The 24,100-nt window shown below is 47.9% G+C and overlaps 1 protein-coding gene across 2 annotated transcripts in view; it reads right to left on the reverse strand.

Annotated features, from left to right (window-relative positions):
* The window catches only part of LOC121584347 (phospholipid-transporting ATPase ID), a 58,707-nt gene that overhangs the window by 15,683 nt on the left and 18,924 nt on the right, over positions 1-24,100 (reverse strand). For both annotated transcript variants that reach the window (XM_045225608.1, XM_045225609.1), the window contains exons 4-15: positions 19,543-19,656; positions 19,093-19,191; positions 6,060-6,121; positions 4,118-4,190; positions 3,832-3,902; positions 3,541-3,623; positions 3,162-3,320; positions 2,492-2,580; positions 2,113-2,306; positions 1,506-1,714; positions 1,293-1,336; positions 856-1,021 (exon numbers count right to left, since the gene is read on the reverse strand). In XM_045225608.1, coding sequence (XP_045081543.1) covers positions 856-1,021; positions 1,293-1,336; positions 1,506-1,714; positions 2,113-2,306; positions 2,492-2,580; positions 3,162-3,320; positions 3,541-3,623; positions 3,832-3,902; positions 4,118-4,190; positions 6,060-6,121; positions 19,093-19,191; positions 19,543-19,656 — 1,363 coding nt within the window. The remainder of the gene's footprint in view (positions 1-855; positions 1,022-1,292; positions 1,337-1,505; positions 1,715-2,112; positions 2,307-2,491; positions 2,581-3,161; positions 3,321-3,540; positions 3,624-3,831; positions 3,903-4,117; positions 4,191-6,059; positions 6,122-19,092; positions 19,192-19,542; positions 19,657-24,100) is intronic.

Below are 24,100 nucleotides of genomic sequence, written 5' to 3' on the forward strand. Positions count from 1 at the left end.
ATTACAATACTACAGTACATTGGTACAGTGATGTACTGAAACATATATTCACTTACAGTATACTGTGGTACAGTATATAGTATGTCATACAGTAATTGCTGTCAACATTTACATACTGTACTATAATGTCAAAAAAAGGTAATTACCTGTTCTCTTCTCTAAATCTTCGGATTATGGTGGACACAGTGAATCTACTGATGTTTGGTTGTACCCTTTGTCCAGCCTCCCTCATGCTCATACCATGGACAAGAACATGGTCAATCACAGTAGCTCTGATTTCATCAGATATTACTGTTCTTTGTCTTCACTGACCACCTCGACCACCTCGACCTCCTCTCACCACGAACTCTTCCTCTCAGATTTCTATCCATTGTAGGGCCTCACAAACAAGTGCTCTCTGAACTGGCTTACTGTATATGTTCCCTCACATCATTAGCCACAAGTGTGATCAATTTTGAGTTGTTGTGTTCAAGTGGTGATACCTGTGCTCTAATTGTGTTTGACTTTTTGTCACATGTGCTCACCATTATGCAGCACGGGTGCATCACAATGAAAATGTGTTGGCAGAAAGTTGTGTCTAAACAGGTGAAAAGTGCTTATGGTTTTGCCAAAAGAGTGATTGATTCAATCAGTGGGTTCAGGCAACTGAGCATTTGGTTCAGACAATAGGGTTTAGTGTTTTAGCAATTGAGAAAAACTGTAACATTGCCAAAGCAAGTGAAGTAGATAGTAAACAAAAGTGAAATAAACAATAAATATTAACAGTAAACATTACACTCCAGAAGTTTCAAAAGAATAAAGACATTCTCTCTCTCTCTCTCCTCCCCTCTATGTTCTCCTCCTTTCGCTTCTCACCCTCTATCTTCTCCTCAGCCATAACAGTGTGACAGAGGGCCAATAGTCTGAAGAAGGACTGGACTTCAGGACTCTTCAGCTTCACAGCCTCCACCAGGGAGTGGTCATGGAAGGAGAAGTGATGATCAGCCAAAGGGTTGAAGGACCAGTCCACTGTATCTGTGTGCTGGGGGAGGATTGGGATAGGGGGAGAGAGAGAGAGAGAGAGAGAGAGAGAGAGAGAGAGAGAGAGAGAGAGAGAGAGAGAGAGAGAGAGAGAGAGAGAGAGAGAGAGAGAGAGAGAGAGAGAGAGAGAGAGAGAGAGAGAGAGAGAGAGAGAGAGAGAGAGAGAGAGAGAGAGAGAGAGAGAGAGAGAGAGAGAGAGAGAGAGAGAGTTCTGAACCTTGTGCTACTCATGTTCTTGACTAGCAGTAAGTACTCATAAATCTAATACTCACCTCGTTGATCTCCAGTCTCTGGCCAGTGTAGCCAAATACATCCCCTGGAAAATAAGATAGATAATGGATGAGCTAATGTATGGTTCTTGTGTGTGTGTATATGTGTTTGTGTGTGTGTGTGTGTGTGTGTGTGTGTGTGTGTGCGCATGCGACATGCATTCGAGTGTGTTTCTGTGTCTGTCCTTGCCTGCCTATGTACCATCTGAACCTCACCGTAGCTCTTCCCGTTGATGGAACACTTGTTGAATGTCATGATGTTCTGAGTGAGTGTTCCAGTCTTGTCAGAGAAGATGTATTTGATCTGACCCAGCTCCTCGTTCAGCGTGGTGGTCCGGGCCTTGGCCGGAGTGTCACTGCTGGCATGGTACATCTTCCTGTCCCAGTCGATGTAGAAACTGTTCCCCAGACGGATGACCTCCACACTGCAACACACACAGGGACAATAGCATTACACATAACCTTAACAGACATGTATCTGCAAGGTATCTCAAATAAGCAAAAATCCAAAAAGCAATGACACAGTAAAACAGATGCTCTGTCTGTCTGTCTGTCTGTCTGTCTGTCTGTCTGTCTGTCTGTCTGTCTGTCTGTCTGTCTGTCTGTCTGTCTGTCTGTCTGTGTCTCTCTCTCTCTCTCTTCCTCTCTCTCTCTCTCTCTCTCTCTCTCTCTCTCTCTCTCTCTCTCTCTCTCTCTCTCTCTCTCTCTCTCTCTCTCTCTCTCTCTCTCTCTCTCTCTCTCTCTCTCTCACACACACCTGATGTAGACAGAGACAGACAGACAAGCAGACAGACAGACAGACACACACACCAGATAGACAGACCTGACGTAGAGGGAGATGGGTACGACGGTGTTGAGGATTATGACGTAGGACCAGAAGGTGAGGAAGCCGGAGAAGGAGGCATCGACTCCCCCCTGTCTGGGCAGGAAGGCCGTGAACTCTGACCCCCAGAGCTGCTCCCAGATCCTGTTGCCGATGGCCAGGATGGTGCACATGAACGCCAGGAAGCCAAAGATCTACAGGCAGAGAGGGTAAATTGGTCAACAGATGGGTACAGAGACAGAAAAATGTCAAAAATGTCATATGTTTCATATAAACATTGAAAACTGGTACACTGTAAACTTAATCATATGATGATGTGTTTAAGTGAGTACAGGGAGTGTGTAGCTATAAGCACAGGACATGGAACTGCTGGACTCACACAGAGGACGAGCACGTTCATCAGGCGGTCGATGCTGGTCCTCTTGAAAGTGGTCTTCCCACAGTTCTGCATCAGCTTAGTCTCTGGACCTGGACCACAACAGGATCACAGGGTTAGTATTTAAAGGGGTTACATGTGACAATTTAGAGATCATTTCCATTTCCTCATGGATTCTGAAGAGTTCCTAATCATGAAGATTATAATAGAAGCAATATTTATATTTGGTCAGTCAGGGTTAGGTATTCACAGTGGAGGTTTATTATCTGTACTGACCAGCAGAGGGTGTGCTGAGTCTAACTGACCTGTGAACCAGCACCAGTCCTGACCTCTAACCTTTGACCTCTATCCTCCAAACAGCACCACTCTAACCTCTCACCTCTAGCTTCTCAGCTCTCACCTACGAACAGCACCAGTCCTGACCTCTCATCTCTAACTTCTCAAATCTCACCTCCGAACAGCACCAGTCCTGACCTCTACCCTCTCCCCTCCGAACGGCAACTGTCCTGACCTCTACCCTCTCACCTCTGAACAGCACCAGTCCTGACCTCTAACATCTTGCCTCCGAACAGCACCAGTTCTGACTTCTAACCTCTCACCCCCAAACAGCACCAGTTCTGACCTCTAACCTCTCACCTCCAAACAGTACCAGTCCTGGCCGCTAACCTCTCACCTCCGAACAGCACCAGTCCGAAACACCACTCTGTGTTCCTGAGGGTGCAGCCCCTCAGCAGGATCTTGTCGTTGTCCAGAGAGTATTTCTGACCAGCGTTAGTCAGAGTTCCTGTGAAACGGTCCAGGCGGTTGTTGGGGGGCTCACAGCACACCTCGCCTTCAGACAGTAGGGAGGAGGAGACACAGGGTTCGTTAGGTAGGAGAGGAGAGTGGGTATTTGTAAGGATAAAACATCCTAATCTGCAGGTTGTTTTACTGAGGCACTTAACCATGTTGCTGAAGCTAGTTGTTCGTAATTATAAGTTTTCAACGGGCAATTAGCTGTATACATTTATTAGAACTACGTAGTGGCCAACCACATCCCTGTGGGGACTCACCATTGAAGGAGGCCAGGTTATGGATGTTGTCCCCCATGTCTCCTGTGACTGTCACAGCCTGCTTCACTTTCAAATTAGTCTCACTGAGAGGAGGAGGAGAGGAGGAGAGAAGGAGAGAGGAGGAGAGGAGGAGAGGAGGAGGAGAGGAGGAGAGGAGGAGAGGAGGAGGAGGAGGAGAGGAGGAGGAGGAGAGGTGTGAGTATGAAATAGACATAGGCTTTGTACAGTAGATGGACAAACAAACCGACACACGACACATACAGACACACACACACACACACACACACTGACCCGTCCAGTTCAGCAGTCTCTATGTAGACAAGGTTGAGAGGTTCACTGCTAGAGAGCAGCAGCAGGTCTGCCTGAAATCACAGAGGGAGATATCACATAATCAGATTCACTGACTATTAAAGACACTGAATATAGGCACCTGATTCACACCCAGTCTATCAGGATGGTCTCTTATGCCAGACATAGCAGCTGAAATAGACTAACAGTGAGGTACTGTATGTATCAGACCTGAAACAGTATGCTGTAATGAACACACGGTAAGGTTGGTTCAGTGTTCTGTTCTCACCGTAACAAACTGGTTGTTTCCCAGTTTGATGATGTCACCCACATGAACATCCATCCATTTTTCACTCCGTAGTCTAGAGACAGAGAGAGAGAGAGAGAGAGAGAGAGAGAGAGAGAGAGAGAGAGAGAGAGAGAGAGAGAGAGAGAGAGAGAGAGAGAGAGAGAGAGAGAGAGAGAGAGGAAAGAAGAGTAGTTCAAGTTTCAAGTTTTTCAAGACAGTAGACATCCTCCCTCTATTGTTTAGGGTCAGGAAGAAAATGCAGGGAGGGGTCAAATCTGTGTATGGCCTATTTTCCTTCAACTCCTGTCTGTGACTGTCTGTTAGTGTCTGTGAGTGTCTGTGACTGTCTGTGACTGTCTGTTACTGTCTGTTACTGTATGCTAGTGTCTGTTACTGTCTGTTAGTGTCTGTGACTGTCTGTTACTGTCTGTTAGCGTCTGTTAGTGTATGTTACTGTCTGTTACTGTCTGTTACTGTCTGTTAGTGTCTGTTACTGTCTGTTACTGTCTGTTAGTGTCTGTGACTGTCTGTTACTGTCTGTTAGTGTCTGTTATGGTCTGTTATGGTCTGTTACTGTCTGTTACTGTATGTTACTGTCTGTTAGTGTATGTTACTGTCTGTTAGTGTCTGTGACTGTCTGTTAGTGTATGTTACTGTCTGTTAGTGTCTGTTACTGTCTGTGACTGCATGTTGGTGTCTGTTGGTGTCTGTTAGTGTCTGTTGGTGTCTGTTAGTGTATGTTACTGTCTGTTAGTGTATGTTACTGTCTGTTGGCGTCTGTTACTGTCTGTTAGTGTCTGTGACTGTCTGTTACTGTCTGTTAGTGTCTGTTGGTGTCTGTTACCGTCTGTTAGTGTCTGTTACTGTCTGTTAGTGTCTGTGACTGTCTGTTAGTGTATGTTACTGTCTGTTAGTGTATGTTACTGTCTGTTATGGTATGTTAGTGTAGGTGACTGTCTGTTGCTGTCTGTTACTGTATGTTACTGTCTGTGACTGTCTGTTAGTGTCTGTTACTGTCTGTTACTTTTTGTTACTGTCTGTTAGTGTCTGTTAGTGTCTGTTACTGTCTGTTACTGTCTGTTACTGTCTGTTAGTGTATGTTACTGTTTGTTACTGTCTGTTACTGTCTGTTGGCGTCTGTTACTGTCTGTTACTGTCTGTTACTGTCTGTTGGTGCCTGTTGGTGTCTGTTGGTGTCTGTTAGTGTCTGTTACTGTCTATTAGTGTCTGGTACTGTCTGGTACTGTCTGTTAATGTCTGTTAGTGTTTGTTGCTGTCTGTTAGTGTTTGTTGCTGTCTGTTGGTGTCTGTTACTGTCTGTTGCTGTCTGTTACTGTCTGTTACTGTCTGTTACTGTCTGTTACTGTCTGTTAGTGTCTGTTACTGTCTGTTATTGTCTGTTACTGTCTGTTAGTGTCTGTGACTGTCAGTGTCTGTTACTGTCTGTTAGTGTCTGTTACTGTCTGTTACTGTCTGTTATTGTCTGTTACTGTCGGTTACTGTCTGTTAGTGTTTGTTACTCTCTGTTGGTGTCTGTTACTGTCTGTTAGTGTCTATTACTGTCTGTAAGTCAGGAGTCAGATCAACAGGAAGAAAACAAGCACTTCCTGTTGTCCTGCAGCTGCTTCCTGTTGCCCTCCTTGAAAGAGGGCATGGTACCCAACTGTCCCTGCCTGACCCACTCACACATTTGTTGTGGAAATGGATTTGGGTGGAGGACAGTGGAGAGAGTAGGGTGGGGACAGTGGAGAGAGTAGGGTGGGGACAGTGGAGAGAGTAGGGTGGGGACAGTGGAGAGAGTAGGGTGGGGACAGTGGAGAGAGTAGGGCGGGGACAGGGACCAGGGAGGGGCAAACAATCTGTGACCACACACACAACCAGTGGTGCCATTATGAGATCATAGTGTACTGTTAGAAACCAATAGTGGATCTGATGAACTTACTCTCCATCGATGAGCACTGTGACCTTCCGGTTGTTCACCTGGTTGTCAGTCCTGTGGCGGTTCTGGTAGGACAGAGAGGATGATAACATTAGTGTGAATGGTGGGAATACCAGTTGACTTAATCATTACAAGGCTTCTGTCTGGCAGACACGTCTTATTTCTCTGACTAAAGGGATTTCTCTCAGGTCAGAGGTTGTCTAAACGTCTGGTTTGGGTCTGGTGTCTCACAAGAACACCCAGCACCCAGACTTCCCACCGCCACCATGTCGCTAAAGATGGTCACCATCTCCTCAACAAGAGCCAATCATGACAAGCCAAATACTATGGCCTCACTAAAGCAACCAATGGGGTGGTGGCGCTCAGTGGTGTAAAGTACTTAAGTAGAAATACGTTAAAGTACTACTTAAGTAGTTTTTTGGGGTATCTGTACTTTACTTTACTGTTTATATTTTTAACTACTTTTACTTTTACTCCACTATATTCCTAAAGAAATGTATGTACTTTTTACTAAATACATTTTCCCTGACACCAAAAGTACTCATTACATTTTGAATGCTTAGTAGGACAGGAAAATGGTCCAATTCACACAATTATCAAGAGAACATTCCTGGTCATCCCTACTGCCTCTGATCTGGCGGACTCACTAAACACAAATGCTTTGTTTGTAAATTATGTCTGAGTGTTGGAGGGTGCCGCTGGCTATCCGTAAATTAAAAATCATGCCATCTGGTTTGCTTAATATAAGGAATTTGAAATGATTTGTACTTTTACTTTTGATACTTAAGTATATTTAAAACAAATACTTTTAAAAAAAAACTTTTACTCAAGTAGTATTTTACTGGGTGACTTTCACTTTTATTTGAGTCATTTTCTATTAAGCTATCTTTACTTTTAATCTAGTATGGAAATTGGGTACTTTATCCACCACTGGTGGCTCTGGAGCATGAAGGCAGAAAGGTCACTGACCAGAGTCTATGGGCCTTGGTCAGAAGTGGTGCAGTTTGGGAACTGGGTGCAGTTTGGGATGCAGACAGTGTCGCCACCCGACCTAAAAAACAGACCCTTGTTCTGCTACTGAGGTTAACGTGTAACCACATTACATCACATTTCCCAGAATGATACGGTATCATGTTGCCATTGGTTTTTAGGAGCATCTACCCACGTTGGATATTGAAAGATGAACTGAGGTCCACACTCCAGTCCAGTTGGTGGTGGTAATGCACCTAAAAGTTGGTTGCCAACTGCCATTTAAAGTCCACAGAAGAAGAAGCAGAAGAAGACTGAAGGAGGAGAGATTACTAGAAACTAAAATATATACAGTACCAGTCAAAAGTTTGGACACACCTACTCATTCAAGGGTTTTTCTTTATTTTTACTATTTTCTACATTGTAGAATATAACACGTATGGAATCATGTAATAACCAAAAAAGTGTTAAACAAATCAAAATATATTTTATATTTGAGATTCTTCAAATAGCCACCCTTTGCCTTGATGACAGCTTTGCACACTCTTGGCATTCTCCACCAGCTTCACCTGGAATTCTTTTCCAACAGTCTTGAAGGAGTTCCCACATATGCTGAGCACTTGTTGGCTGCTTTTCCTTCACTCTGCCGTCCAACTTAACCCAAGCCATCTAAATTGGGTTGAGGTCGGGGGATTGTGGAGGCCAGTTCATCTGATGCAACGCTCCATTACTCTCCTTCTTGGTAAAATAGCCCTTACACAGCCTGGAGGAGTGTTGGGTCATTGTCCTGTTGAAAAACAAATGATAGTCCCACTAAGCCCAAACCAGATGGGATGGTGTATCACTGCAGAATGCTGTGGTAGATATGCTGGTTAAGTGTGCCTTGAATTTTAAATAAATCACAGACAGTGTCACCAGCAAAGCACCCCCACACTATAACACCTCCTCCTCCATGCTTTACGGTGGGAAATACACATGCGGAGATCATCCGTTCACCCACACCACGTCTCACAAAGACACGGCGGTTGGAACCAAAAATCTCCAATTTGGACTCCAGACCAAAGGACAAATTTCCACCGGTCTAATGTCCATTGCTCGTGTTTTTTGGCCCAAGCAAGTCTCTTATTATTATTGGTGTCCTTTAGTAGTGTTTTTTTTGCAGCAATTTGACCATGAAGGCCTGATTCACACAGTCCCCTCTGAACAGTTGATGTTGATATGTGTCTGTGACTTGAACTCTGTGAAGCATTTATTTGGCCTGCAATTTCTGAGGCTGGTAACTCTAATGAACTTATCCTCTGCAGCAGAGGTAACTCTGGGTCTTCCATTCCTGTGGCGGTCCTCATGAGAGTCAGTTTCATCATAGCGCTTGATGGTTTTTATGAATGTACTTGAAGAAACTTTCAAAGTTCTTGAAATGTTCTGTATTGACTGACCTTCATGTCTTAAAGAATCTCAAATATAAAATATATTTTGAATTGTTTAACACTTTTTTGGTTACTACATGATTCCATATGTATTATTTCATCGTTTCGATGTCTTCACTATTATTCTACAATGTAGAAAATAGTAAAAATAAAGAAAAACTGTTGAATGAGTAGGTGTGTCCAAACTTTTGACTGGTAGTGTATATTAAAAAGAAATACTAGAAACTAACTAGGTTTCCCCGTTTATCCCCTTTTATCTCTGGATTAATTGTCGGAGTAGAGAACACACGATTGTGACTCAAAATGGGTCAAAATTCTACAAAGATCCAGACAAAAAGGACCTTGTGCATTTCAGGTAAAATAACAACCCAATATTTATATCCCAGGACAAATTAGCTAGCAACAACAAGCTAGCTAGCAACAGCAATCTAGCTAGCTAAATGGCCATGAATGTTTCATGTGTTTCGACCTGTCCCCAAATTAATCTAGCTGGTTCAGAGTTGGTTTTGATGTTTCAACCTGCGTGTCCTGATCGTGTCTGTTGTGTGAGGAAATCAAATCAACATGCGCATGATGGCGCACACGGATGCACGCGCGTGCCCGGTCTAGCCTGAAGGGAAGTGAGAGCAGAGAGGGAGGGAATCAGAGTTGTTACTCAATTATGTTACTGATATTCTCCTTGTCAGCTAAAAATAATGACTAAATCAGTATACAATCCATCAAGGTTATTATAGTAAGCGAAAACTGAAACTAAAATAACAACTAAAATTGGAAACAAAACAAAAATTTGACAATGAAAAACATTTGATAAACTGAAACTATACTGAAACTATCTTTGACTACAAAAATAAAATCAAATAAAAAAACATTATAAATTACGTTTAGTTTGAGTTATTCTCTTCTAAATTTTGAGCTAAAACCAAATTGGGTTTTCAAGCTTTTTTTCCTAATGGCGTTTTCAAGCTTCTGAATTTATTTTCTTAACCTTATTTTACCAGGTCAGTTGACTGAAACGTTCTCATTTACAGCAACGACCTGGGGAATAGTTACATGGGGATGAATGAGACAATTGGAAGCTGGGGATGATTAGGCGGCAATGATGGTATGAGGGTCAGATTGGGAATTTAGCCAGAACACCCCTAATCTTACAATACAGCACCTTACACAAGACAGCACCTTACACAGGGCAATGCCCTGGGATATTTTTTTTAGACCAGAAGAAAAAGTGCCTCCTACTGGCCCCTCCAACACCACTTCCAGCAGCACCAGGTCTCCCATCCAGGGACTGACCAGGACCAACCCTGCTTAGCTGCAGAGGCAGGCCAGCAGTGGGATGCAGGGTGGTATGCTGCTGGCACATGATTTTGTAGGTAAATGCTGCCAGTAGTTGTTTCAAATAGGCCTAGCTTGTGCTTCAGTTTCACTAGCTATCACTAGCTAACATGGAAGAAATCAGAGGGCGAGCGCGGAGCGTGACTGGGCCAAGCTAGAGCAGCCTGTGAAGTTGCTGGAGCCGTTCGTAATCCACCCCGACCAACTTCAAACTGACAGTCAGTCCTGGTGCCGTGCCTTCTCAACCTTGAGGCACACTTGCAGTCAACTACTGTAGGCAAAACAGTTGGCACAGGTCCTCCTGAAGTCACTGCGTGAACGCGTCGGATACATACTGACCCATCTGGCAACCAACTTCGATCCAACCCCTGCAGCACCTTGACTGATGGACCCAAGTGTGTCTCTGGCACTTCACTCAACAGAGATGGAGCCACTGATGAGGGAAGCAGAATATTTTGTACTTCAGAAAATCAGACAGTACAGTCGTGGAGCAGCAGGACCCCAGGAAGATGCCAGCACGATGAATCCAGCAAGCATCTCAACCACAGAATTAAATGTTAATTTCTCTACCATAAGCCACCTCCAATGTCATTTTAGAGAATTTGGCAGTACGTCCAACCGACTTCACAACCGCAGACAATGTGCAACCACACCAGCCCAGGACCTCCACATCCGGCTTCTTCACCTGCGGGATCGTCTGAGACCAGCCACTCTGACAGCTGATGAAACTGTGGGTTTGCAGAACCGAATAAATTCTGCACACACTGTCAGAAACCGTCTCAGGGAAGCTCGTCTACGTGTTCGTCGTCCTCACCAGGATCTTGACCTGACTGCAGTTTGGCATCGTTATCAACTTCAGTGGGCAAATGCTCACCTTCGATGGATGCTGGCATGCTGGAGAAGTGTGCTCTTCATGAATGAATCCCGGTTTCAACTGTACCAGGCAGATAGCTGACAACGTGTATGGCGTCGTGTGGGCGAGCGGTTTGCTGATGTCAACGTTGTGAACAGAGTGCCCCATGGTGGCGGTGGGGTTATGGTATTGGCAGGCATAAGCTACAGACAACGAACACAACTGCATTTTATCAATGGCAATTTGAATGCACAGAGATACCGTGACGAGATCCTGAGGCCCATTGTCGTGTCATTCATCCACCGCCATCACCTCATGTTTCAGCATGATAATGCACGGCCCCATGTCGCAAGGATTGGTACACAATTCCTGGAAGCTGAAAATGTCCCAGTTTTTCCATGGCCTGCATACTCACCAGGCATGTCACACATAGAGCATGTTTGGGATGCTCTGGATCGACGTGTACAACATCGTGTTCCAGTTCCCGCCAATATCCAGCAACTTCGCACAGCCATTGAAGAGGAGTGGGACAACATTCCACAGGCCACAATCAACAGCCTGATCAACTCTATGCAAAGGAGATGTGTCGCGCTGAATGAGGCAAATGGTGGTCACACCAGATACTGACTGGTTCTCTGATCCATGACCCTACTGTGACCAACAGATGCATATCTGTATTCCCAGTCATGTGAAATCCATAAATTAGGGCCTAATGAATTTATTTCAATTGACTGATTTCCTTATATGAACTGTAACTCAGTAAAATCTTTGAAATTGTTGCATGTTGTATTTATGTCCTTGCATCTGAGATTGTGTCTGAGGTCACTGTCCAGCCGGAGGGTCAACCTGGCAGTACCCCATGTGAGCTGTGGAAATACCTGGAAGAGGTAAAGGGGGGCATGTTGACCGAGTCACCTAATTTTCACCATAATTTGCAAATAAATTCATTAAAAATCCTACAATGTGATTTTCTGGAGAAAAAAAATCTCATTTTGTCCGTCATAGTTGACGTGTACCTATGATGAAAATTACAGGCCTCTCTCATCTTTTTAAGTGGGAGAACTTGCACAATTGGTGGCTGACTAAATACTTTTTTCCCCCACTGTAGCTAGAGAAAACACCCAAAACTCCTAGTCCCAACTCCTGAAACAATGACATGATGACATTACTGCCACCAACACGGCAACAGTAACCATGGAAATACAGATAAGAGCCAGAGGCAGTGTGGAGTGCAGTGACACAGCCCAACTAACAATAGACTGAACCTCTACCGCCTCTCAGCCAGCCCAGTACACCAACACAATACACTCATAAGCCAGCCTAGTACACCAACTAAATACACTCCTCAGCCAGTCCAGTACACCAACACAATACACTCCTCTGCTACCACAATCACAATATACTCCTCTGCTACCACAACACAATACACTCCTCTGCTACCACCAACATAATACACTCCTCTACTACCACAACACAATACACTCCTCTGCTACCACCAACACAATACACTCCTCTACTACTACAACACAATACATTCCTCTGCTACCACCAACACAATACACTCCTCTACTACTACAACACAATACATTCCTCTGCTACCACCAACACAATACACTCCTCTGCTACCACAAACGCAAACACAATACACTCCTCTGCTATTACCGTTAACCTGACCACCACTCCATTTACTAACCCTGGAAAAACAGCCATGTAAACACAGACAATGTCTGGGTTTCAACTCATGATTCAGGGAATACACTAGGTACCTTAGCATAAGTGTTAGGTGATGTTCTAGAAGTGTTAGGTGATGTTCTAGTAATGTTAGGTGATGTTCTAGAAGTGTTAGACGATGTTATAGAAGTGTTAGGTAATGTTCTAGAAGTGTTATGTGATGTTCTAGAAGTGTTAGGTGATGTTCTAATAGTGTTAGGCGATGTTATAGAAATGTTAGGTAATGTTCTAGAAGTGTTAGGTGATGTTCTAGAAGTGTTAGGTGATGTTCTAATAGTGTTAGGCGATGTTCTAGAAGTGTTAGGCGATGTTCTAGAAGTGTTAGGTGATGTTCTAGTAATGTTAGGTGATGTTCTAGAAGTGTTAGGCGATGTTCTAGAAGTGTTAGGTGATGTTCTAGTAATGTTAGGTGATGTTCTAGAAGTGTTAGGTGATGTTCTAGAAGTGTTAGGTGATGTGAGTGTGTGTACCTAGCAAGGTTATTATAGTGTTGTGTTTTTATATTCGTTTTTATTTCTATGACTTACATTTTTATTTATTTATTTATTCAGTTTAGTTTCAGTTATTTTTCAGATCTGATTTACAAACGACCAATCAACCAATAGTTGTGTGCCATGTCATCGAGTGTGCAGTCGGGCACCAGACTGCTATACCATATGATGTGGTTAGCTGATATGTAAAATACCTTGTAAGGTTTTTCAAACGGGTTTGTTAATCATTTTATTTCAGTTTACTAAATGATTAGTTTAAGTTTTAGTTTACTATAATAACCTTGGTACCTAGAGGTGTCACCAATAAAATGGGATATTGTCAGCGTGGATCTGTGTCTGTACCACTAATCTGTTGAGAGGGTGTCGCGTTGGCGTATAGACAGGACGGACCGAGGCGCAGCGTGATATGCCAACATGTTTATTTAACGAATAAACACACAACAAAACAACAAACGAAACGTGAAGTCCAAGGTAGCACACAAACAACATACCTTACACGGAACAAGATCCCACAACCCCACTAGTGCCAATAGGCTGCCTAAGTATGGTCCCCAATCAGAGACAACGAGCTACAGCTGCCTCTGATTGGGAACCACACCGGCCAACATAGATCTACACGATCTAGATCTAAACATAGAAAATGCAACATAGAACATACACACCCTGACTCAACAAATACGAGTCCCCAGAGTCAGGGCGTGACAGTACCCCCCCCCCCCCAAAGGTGCGGACTCCGACCGCACACCATAAACATAACAGGGTAGGGGCCGGCTCAGGGCGTGACGACCACTTACTCTCCGCCTCCCTGTTGCGCCCCTGGTCTGGTCTGGACCTCGGCGCGCTGCTTCCCCTCTCCTTCCTCCCACGAAGTACCAAGCCCTGTCTGGACCCTGGTGTGGGAGACCCCGAACCTGGAGAGGGGCTGACGTCTGGGTCTGGACTGGAACCGCTGACTGGAGCTGGACCCGATGACGGTGGAGCGAATTGCTCTGGCTCCGGAGTGGAGCCGCTGACCGGAGCTGGACTGGACCCCGGTGGAGCGGATTGCTCTGGCTCCGGAGTGGAGCAACTGACCGGAGCTGAACTGTGCACCGGTGGAGCGGACTGCTCTGGCTTCGGAGTGGATCCGCTGACCGGAGCTGGACTGGACCCCGGTGGAGCGGATTGCTCTGGCTCCGGAGTGGAGCTGCTAACCGGAGCTGGATTAGGCACCGGTGGAGCGGACTGCTCTGGCTCCGGAGTGGAGCAGCTGACCGGTGCCGGACCAGGCACCGGTGGGACAGGCACGGGCCGTGCCGGACTGGACACACGCACCACTGGCTTGGTGCGAGGAGCAGGAACAGACCGGACCGGGCTGGCGACGTGCACCACTGGCTTGGTGCGAGGAGCAGGAACAGACCGGGTTGGCGACGCGCACCACTGGCTTGGTGCGAGGGTCAGGAACAGGCCGGACCGGGCTGGCGACGCGCACCACTGGCTTGGTGCGAGGGGCAGGAACAGGCCGGGCTTGGCCGGGCTGGCGACGCGCACCACTGGTTTGGTGCGAGGGACAGGAACAGGCCGGACCGGGCTGGGGACGCGTACCACTGTCTTGGTGCGAGGGACAGGAACAGGCCGGACTGGGCTGGCGACGCGCACCACTGGTTTGGTGCGAGGGGCAGGAACAGGCTGGGCCGGGCGGGCGACGCGCACCACTGGCTTGGTGCGAGGGACAGGAACAGGCCGGACCGGGCTGGCGACGCGCACCACTGGCTTGGTGCGAGGGACAGGAACAGGCCGGACCGGGCTGGCGACGCGCACCACTGGCTTGGTGCGAGGGATAGGAACAAGCCGGACCGGGCTGGCGACGCGCACCACTGGCTTAGTGCGAGGGACAGGAACAGGCCGGACCGCGCTGGCGACGCGCACCACTGGCTTGGTGCGAGGGATAGGAACAGGCCGGACCGGGCTGGCGACGCGCACCACTGGCTTGGTGCGGGGAGCAGGTACGGGCCGGACCGGACTGGCGACACGCACCACTTTCTTGGTGCGAGGAGCGGGACTGGGTTCCTTTATAAACCCCCGCTCCTTCTGCTGCCTAACCAGCTCCTCTCGCCGTGCCTCTACACCTTCCTTCTCCCTTTTTGCCTCCTGTAGCTCCTCCCTCTGACCGAATAACTCCTGCTCCCTCTGAACCAATAGCCCCCGTAACATGGTGGCCTCCTCTCCTAACCTGCAGATCCGCCCTGTCGCTGCCTCCTGCTGCCTCGTCGTCCACACCGTGTGCCCCCCCAAAAAATGTCCTTGGGGTTGCCTCTCGGGTCTCCGTCGTCGGCACTCCTCCTCCCGTGAAGACTCCTCCGGGAGCCCCCACGAGTTAGGGAACAGACACTCGTCGTCGTCGTCATCCTCCGACTCCTCAGTGTAATACTGTTCCCACTCCTCTTCCCAAGGTCGTAGGGATCCAATCCGAAACCCAACCGGGTGCAGTGGTCGGGGCTCTTCTCTATCGCTCCCCGACCACCCCTTTAGCCCCCCCAATTTTTTTTTATTGGGGCTGCTTCTCGGGCCTCCTCCTCAGCTGGCTTCCGTGTTGCCGTCGTTCCTCTCTTGCCTGGGCATTTACCTTCGCCCATGGCCCTTTCCCCGCGAATATCTCTTCCCATGACCACAATTTACCCACCTGTGACATGGCTATTCGCTCTTCCTGGGCACGCTGCTTGGTCCTCGTTTGGTAGGATCTTCTGTCACGTTGGCGTATAGACGGGACGGACCAAGGCGCAGCGTGATGTGCCAACAGGTTTATTTAACGAATAAACACACAACAAAACAACAAACGAAACGTGAAGTCCAAGGTAGCACACAAAAAACATACCTTACACGGAACAAGATCCCACAACCCACTAGTGCCAATAGGCTGCCTAAGTATGGTCCCCAATCAGAGACAACGAGTTACAGCTGCCTCTGATTGGGAACCACACCGGCCAACATAGATCTACACGATCTAGATCTAAACATAGATAATGCAACATAGAACATACCACACAGAAAATACACACCCTGACTCAACAAATACGAGTCCCCAGAGTCAGGGCGTGACAGAGGTCAAAATCACCCTAACCAGGGGTCAACTCAGGTAACCAGGTTAAAGGTCAGAGGGGTAAGATGGTCAAAGGTGATCAAATCACGACAGAGAAGGGAAAATGCATACAGTGCATTCGGAAAGTATTCAGACCCCTTCCCTTTTTCCACATTTCTTTACATTACAGCCTTATTCTAAAATTGATTAAATACATGTTTTTCTTCATAAACCTACACACAGTACCCCATAATGACAAAGCGAAAATAGTTTTTGGGGAAATGTTTGCTAATTTAAAAACAGAAATGCCTTGTTTACATAAGTATTCAAACCCTTTGCTCGAAATTGAGCTCAAGTGCATCCTGCTTCCACGGATCATCCTTGAGATGTTTGTACAACTTGATTGGAGTCCAACTGTGGTAAATTAAATTGATTGGACATGATTTGGAAAGGCACACACCTGTCTATATAAGGTCCCACAGTTGACAGTGCATGTCAGAGCAAAAGCCAAACCATGAGGTTGAAGGAACTGTCCGTAGAGCTCCGAGACAGGATTGTGTCGAGGCACAGATCTGGGAAGGCTACCAAAAAAATTCTGCAGCATTGAGGGTCCCCAAGAACACAGCGTTCTCCATCATTCTTAAATGGAAGAAGTTTGTAACCACCAAGACTCTTCCTAGAGCTGGCCGCCCGGCCGAACTGAGCAATCGGGAGAGAAGGGCCTTGGTCAGGGAGGTGAGAAACATGATTCTCTGGTCTGATGAAACCAAGATTCAACTCTTTGGCCTGAATGCCAAGCGTCACGTCTGGAGGAAACCTGGCACCATCCCTACGGTGAAGCATGGTGGTGGCAGCATCATGCTGTGGGGATGTTCTTCAGCGGCAGGGACTGGGAGACTAGTTAGGATTGAGGGAAAGATGAACGGAGAAAAGTACATAGAGAGATCCTTAATGAAAACCTGTTCCAGAGCACTCAGGACCTCAGACTGGGGGCGAAGGGTCACCTTCCAACAGGACAATGACCCTAAGCACACATCCAAGACAAAGCAGGAGTGGCTTCGGGACAAGTCATTGAATGTCCGTGAGTGGCCCAGCCAGAGCCCGGACTTGAACCCGATCGAATATCTCTGGAGAGACCTGAAAATAGCTGTGCAGCGACCCTCCCCATCCAACCTGACGGAGCTTGAGAGGATCTGCAGAGAAGAATGGGAGAAACTCCCCAAACACAGGTGTGCCAAGCTTGTAGCGTCATACCCAAGAAGACATGAGGCTGTAATCGCTGCCAAAGGTGCTTCAACAAAGTAATGAGTAAAGGGTCTGAATACTTATGTAAATGTCATATACAGTGGGGAGAACAAGTATTTGATACACTGCTGATTTTGCAGGTATTCCTACTTACAAAGCATGTAGAGGTCTGTAATTATTATCATAGGGACACTTCAACTGTGAGAGACGGAATCTAAAACAAAAATCCAGAAAATCACATTGTATGATTTTTAAGTAATTCATTAGCATTTTATTGCATGACATAAGTATTTGATCACCTACCAACCAGTAAGAATTCCGGCTCTCACAGACCTGTTAGTTTTTCTTTAAGAAGCCCTCCTGTTCTCCACTCATTACCTGTATTTACATTACCTGTAACAACTGCACTTGTTTGAACTCGTTACCTGTATAAAAGACACCTGTCCACACACTCAATCAAACAGACTCCAACCTCTCCACAATGGCCAAGACCAGAGTGCTGTGTAAGGACATCAGGGATGCAATTGTAGACCTGCACAAGGCTGGGATGGGCTACAGGACAATAGGCAAGCAGCTTGGTGAGAAGGCAACAACTGTTGGCGCAATTATTAGAAAATTGAAGAAGTTCAAGATGACGGTCAATCACCCTCGGTCTGGGGCTCCACGCAAGATCTCACCTCGTGGGGCATCAATGATCATGAGGAAGGTGAGGGATCAGCCCAGAACTACACGGCAGGACCTGGTCAATGACCTGAAGAGAGCTGGGACCACAGTCTCAAAGAAAACCATTAGTAACACACTACGCCGTCATGGATTAAAATCCTGCAGCGCACGCAAGGTCCCCCTGCTCAAGCCAGCGCATGTCCAGGCCCGTCTGAAGTTTACCAATGACCATCTGGATGATCCAGAGGAGGAATGGGAGAAGGTCATGTGGTCTGATGAGACAAAAATATAGCTTTTTGGTCTAAACTCCACTCGCCGTGTTTGGAGGAAGAAGAAGGATGAGTACAACCACAAGAACACCATCCCAACCGTGAAGCATGGAGGTGGAAACATCATTCTTTGGGGATGCTTTTCTGCAAAGGGGACAGGACGACTGCACCGTATTGAGGGGAGGATGGATGGGGCCATGTATCGCGAGATCTTGGCCAACAACCTCCTTCCCTCAGTAAGAGCATTGAAGATGGGTCGTGGCTGGGTCTTCCAGCATGACAACAACCCGAAACACACAGCCAGGGCAACTAAGGAGTGGCTCCGTAAGAAGCATCTCAAGGTCCTGGAGTGGCCTAGCCAGTCTCCAGACCTGAACCCAATAGAACATCTTTGGAGGGAGCTGAAAGTCCGTATTGCCCAGCGACAGCCCCCGAAACCTGAAGGATCTGGAGAAGGTCTGTATGGAGGAGTGGGCCAAAATCCCTGCTGCAGTGTGTGCAAACCTGGTCAAGACCTACAGGAAACGATGATCTCTGTAATTGCAAACAAAGGTTTCTGTACCAAATATTAAGTTCTGCTTTTCTGATGTATCAAATACTTATGTCATGCAATAAAATGCAAATTAATTACTTAAAAATCATACAATGTGATTTTCTGGATTTTTTAGATTCCGTCTCTCACAGTTGAAGTGTACCTATGATAAAAATTACAGACCTCTACATGCTTTGTAAGTAGGAAAACCTGCAAAATCGGCAGTGTATCAAATACTTGTTCTCCCCACTGTATATATATATATATATATATATATATATATATATATTTATATATTATTGATTTTTTTTACCAGTTTTTGCTTTGTCATTATGGGGTATTGTGTGTAGATTGATGAGAAAAAAACCAATGTAATACATTTTAGAATAATGTCAAGGGGCTGAGCAGCAGTAAGGTGTGAAAGGTAAGGAGGGTGGCCCAAAGGCAGAGATCTCTTCATACTCACTATGTCATCTGTAGCGTCTTTAGCAGCAGTCACAGACAGCACCAGGACCAGAGGGACCACGGTCGTGAACCAGGACAGAGAGGAGATTGCAGGAATCACCTACCACAACCATAACATTCAACAAACGCTTAGGTAACATTTATACAACATCTACCCCCCCGTGATGAGCTGTGATGAGTTCTCTCTAGGTCCGGTATGTGGTGTGTTGTGTGTAACCCTCTATATGACAATGAGACTTTGCTAAAACGTTAACTTCCTGTTCTGAGTATGTCACTTCCTTAATCTTAATGCACTTCACTCAGTCATATCCTGTTTTCTTATTGGACTGATTATAGCGTTACTCTGGAAATCACATCAATCATTTCAATCATAGCCATCTGCTCAGCAATAACGTGGCCTGATAAGTATTTATATGCTAGCTAAAAAAGAATGTGTGTGTGTTCCACTCACTTGGAGTAACAGCAGAATGAGGAAGTAAGCATTGGCGATCCTCTGGAACTGTTCGAAGAGGTTGAGGGGCAGGAAGTTAAACGTGTTGTACTTAGACGTCTTAATGGCATTAGTCTGGAGGAGGGAAGGAGGGAGGGAGGGAGAGAGAGGGGAGAAGGGAGAAGAGATCACATTATGCCTATGATGTGACGATCCCGGCTGTCTGAGTCGGGTCCTGTCTGGTGACTAGTGTTCCTGTTCGTAATCTCCAGTTTCCCGAGGTTCGGGAACGCTCCGGGAGCGCTCTTGTTTTCTCGCACCTGCATCCCATCAGCAATCTGCACACCTGGTCCTGATCATCACCCTTCTTAGGCTCTGGCCCAACATCCAGTTCCTGCCGGATCGATAGCCATGAACATCTCTCACCCGGAACCTTCACCCAACCTCTGCCTGATGGTCGAAGCGGCTGCCGAGCCAGTACCGGACCAACCACTGCACCCTCAACAACCCATCCACGCCACCCGCTCTGTTCCCTGGATTATTCAGCCTCACTCGGAATCTATTAATAAACACTCACCTTTGTCTCAACGTACCTTGTCCTGGTCTGCTTCTGGGTTCTGGGCTTAGTTAACCGTGACAGAACGATCCGGCCAGTAATGAACCCAGCGGACCTGGACTCTGTTCGGCCATGCTATTACCCAGCAGGAGAAGATGTTGGGCCATCATAGCACGGTACTACAGGAGATCGTTGTCAGTTCGGAACCTTTCTACCGGTCTGACGGAGGTCCAGAACCAACGCAAGTGTCCGGTGGAGGATCCACTACGGTTTCACCCATCTCGCCTGCCGCTTCTGAAGCTGTGTCCATCCGTGAGCCCAAGGTTCCGACGCCGGATAAGTATGAGGGGGAGCTGGGAAGATGCCGTTCCTTCCTTATGCAGTGTGGACTAGTGTTCGATCTACAGCCCTACTCTTATGCGCACAGACAAGGCTAGGATAGCCTTTGTGATTGAGTTGCTGCGTGGTCGAGCGCTGGAGTGGGCTTCAGCCGTTTGGGAACGACAGGATCCCTGCATGGCTTCATACCAGGGGTTCACGGCCGAGATGAGGAAGCTCTTCGACCATTCCGTCCGAGGGAGGGACGCAGCTAGGGGCGCCTGTTTCGCTCGCCAAGGAACTGCAGCGTGGCCGACTTGGTGATCGAGTTCAAGACGTTGGCTGTGGAGAGTGGGTGGAAGACGAGTCTCTGCAGCGGCCTTTTACCAGGGCCTGTCGGAGCAGCTCAAGGATGAGTTGATCTCCCTATCCGGAGCCTAGTGACCTGGACAGCTTGGTAGCTTTGTCTATTCGGGTGGATAATCGAGTCCGAGAGCGAAGGAGGGAGAAGCAATGGGTCCGTCCAATCGATCAGCTTCTCAGTTCCCAGTCGGGTCGGGTGGTGGACCAGAACACGTCGATCATTCTCCCACCACAATGGATTAGTGGAGAGGTCCTCTCTCCCGAGTCTGAACCCATGCAAGTGGGGCGCACGGGTTAACCAAGGAGGAGCGTCAACAAGACGTAAGACCAACTGCTGCCTCTACTGTGGTAGCCTCGGGACATTACGTCTCCACTTGTTCCCGGCGGTCGTCAAACTGCCCGGCTCAAGCAAAGTTGGGAGGACTTTTAGCGAGCCAGTTTCAACCTCTCAGGACCTCTGTCAGACCCCGTTTCCGGCTACCCTTGGGAACAGGAATCAGAGCTTAGCGCTTAACGCTTTTATCGATTCAGGTGCCGATGGAAGCTTTCTTGATGCCGAGTTGGTGGAACAGCTGGGGCTTTCCAAGGAGCAATTGCCGGAAGCCATTGAAGCGACCACTCTGAACGGCAGTAGTCTGGCAGTATCACGATGAGGACTGAACCGGTTAAGATGCGGTTGTCGGGGGAATCATTCTGAGATGATTTCATTCTTCATTCTGCCGTCTTCCCATGTTCCTCTGGTCCTTGGATACCCCTGGCTGAAGGGAACACAATCCACGTTCGATTGGGTGACGGGCAAGGTAACGCAGTTGGAGCCTTGATTGTCATGCTAACTGTCTCAAGACTGCCTGCCCCCATTCGGGTTCCCAGTCAGGTGATTGAGGCTAAACCCTAGATTTGTCCCTGGTTCCCGAGACATATCACGATTTGGGGGAAGTTTTCAGTAAGCAGAAGGCTCTGTCACTCCCTCCCCACCGACCATATGATTGTGCCATCAACCTGGTTCCTGGAGCTGTCTACCCCAAGGGAAGGTTATACAGTATCTCCCGACCTGAACGTGAGGCGTTGGAGACCTACATCAAGGAGTCCCTAGCTGCTGGTCTCGTTCGTCCCTCGTCATCACCCCTGGGGGCTGGATTCTTCTTTGTGGGTAAGAAGGATGGCTCTCTTCGACCGTGTATTGATTATCGGGGTTGGAATGACATCACGGTCAAGAACAAGTATCCCCTGCCCTTGATGAGTGCTGCCTTCGACTCCTTACAGGGTGCTACGGTGTTCACCAAGCTAGACCTCACGAATGCGTATCACCTGGTCCGGATCAGAGAGGGGGACGAGTGGTTGACGGGTTTCAATACACCGATGGGTCACTTCGAGTATCAGGTGATGCCGTTTGGACTGACCAATGCTCCAGCGGTATTCCAGAGTATGGTGAAACGACGTTCTGAGAGATATGATCGGTCTCTTTGTGTTTGTTTACCTGGATGACATTCTGATCTTCTCGAAGGAACCTTCCGACCACGTCCAGCATGTCCGGCAGGTTCTGCAGCGATTGTTGGAGAATCGCCTGTTCGTGACAGCCGAGAAGTGCGAGTTTCACGCCCACACGACATCCTTTCTCGGGTACATCATCTCCAGGGGAGAGATTAGGATGGACCAGGAGAAGGTTAGAGCGGTTCTGGAATGGGCCCAGCCCGGTACGAGATTGCAGCTCCAGAGATTTTTGGGGTTTGCGAATTTCTACCGCAGATTCATCCGGGATTACAGCCGTGTGGCCGCTCCGTTAACTGCCTTGACTTCCAGTATCAGGACCTTCAAGTGGAATCCGGAGGCGGATCGAGCGTTTCTGGATTTGAAGAGGCGATTCTACCAACGCACCGATTCTCTCTCGAACCGGACACGGCCCGTCAGTTAAATGCGTTGAAGTGGACGCGTCTGATGTGGGAGTTGGCGCCATCCTGTCGCAGCGATGCTCCACGGACAGTAAACTCCATCCCTCGCCTACTACTCGCTCGCCTTTCGCCTGCGGAGAGGAATTACGATGTGGGTAACCGGGAGCTTCTCGCGTGAAACTTGCCTTGGAGGAGTGGCGCCACTGGTTTGGGGGGCGGAGCAACCGTTATGGTCTGGACTGACCACAAGAATCTTGCTTACGTGCAATCGGCTAAACGTCTCAACTCCGTCCAGGCCAGGTGGGCGTTGTTTTTCGGACGATTAAGTTTGCCCTGACGTTCGACCTGGATCAAGAACGGCAAGGCGGACGCCTTGTCCCGGATGTTCTCCAAGACGGAGGAGAGTGGGTCCAAGACCGAGACAATCCTTCCCGGAACTGCGTCGTGGGAGCAGTTATGTGGAAGATTGAGGAGGAGGTGCTGGCGGCCCTTCGGACTCAGCCCGGTCCGTAACGGTCCACCCGGGTCGGTTGTTTGTGCCTGAGTCGGTTCGTCCTGCTGTCTCAAATGGTCCCACGCCAGCAAGATGGCTTGTCACCCTGGCGTGGCTCGGACAATGGCGTTTCTTCGCAGACGTTTTTGGTGGCCTGCCATGGCCGAGATACTCGGGGTTTTGTTGCTGCCTGTCCAGTGTGTGCGCAGAATAAGAGTACCAATCGGCCCAGCTCTGGACTACTTCACCCCCTTCCTATTCCCCGCGACCATGGTCGCATCTGGCCCTGGACTTCGTCACTGGGGTTGCCCTTCTGAGGGAACACGGTCGTTCTGACTATCGTGGACAGATTCAGCAAGTTCGCCCACTTTGTGCCTATTGCCAAGCTTCCCTCTGCCTCGGAGACGTCCGAGATCCTGGTTAGGAGGTTTTTCGGGTCCACGGTTTGCCCAGTGATATCAGTTTCCGACCGTGGTCCTCAGTTTACCTCTGCTGTCTGGAAGTCCTTCTGTTTGGCCATTGGAGCTACAGTCAGTCTCACATCTGGGTTTCACCCCCAATCCAATGGTCAGGCGGAGAGAGCCAACCAGAAGATGGAATCCACGCTACGCTGTCTGGTCTCTTCCAACCCCACCTCCTGGGTCTCTCAGTTGCCTTGGGTTGAGTATGCCCACAATACTCTCCCTACATCTGCCACTGGGATGTCTCCCTTCCAGTGCCTGTATGGCTACCAACCTCCCCTGTTTCCTTCTCAGGAGAAGGAGCTCTCAGTGCCTTCTGTTCAGGCCCATATCATTCGTTGCCCACGGACCTGGCATCGGGCCAGAAGGGCACTCCTTAGAGTTTCGGACCGGTATCAGCTCCAGGCGAATCGTCGCCGGATCCCCGCCTCTCACCTATACCATCGGAGATGAGGTTTGGTTGGCCACAAGGATCTTCCGTTACGGACTGAGTCTAGGA

Source organism: Coregonus clupeaformis, chromosome 16 (assembly GCF_020615455.1).
Source record: "Coregonus clupeaformis isolate EN_2021a chromosome 16, ASM2061545v1, whole genome shotgun sequence".
NCBI classification, from domain to species: Eukaryota; Metazoa; Chordata; class Actinopteri; order Salmoniformes; family Salmonidae; genus Coregonus; species Coregonus clupeaformis.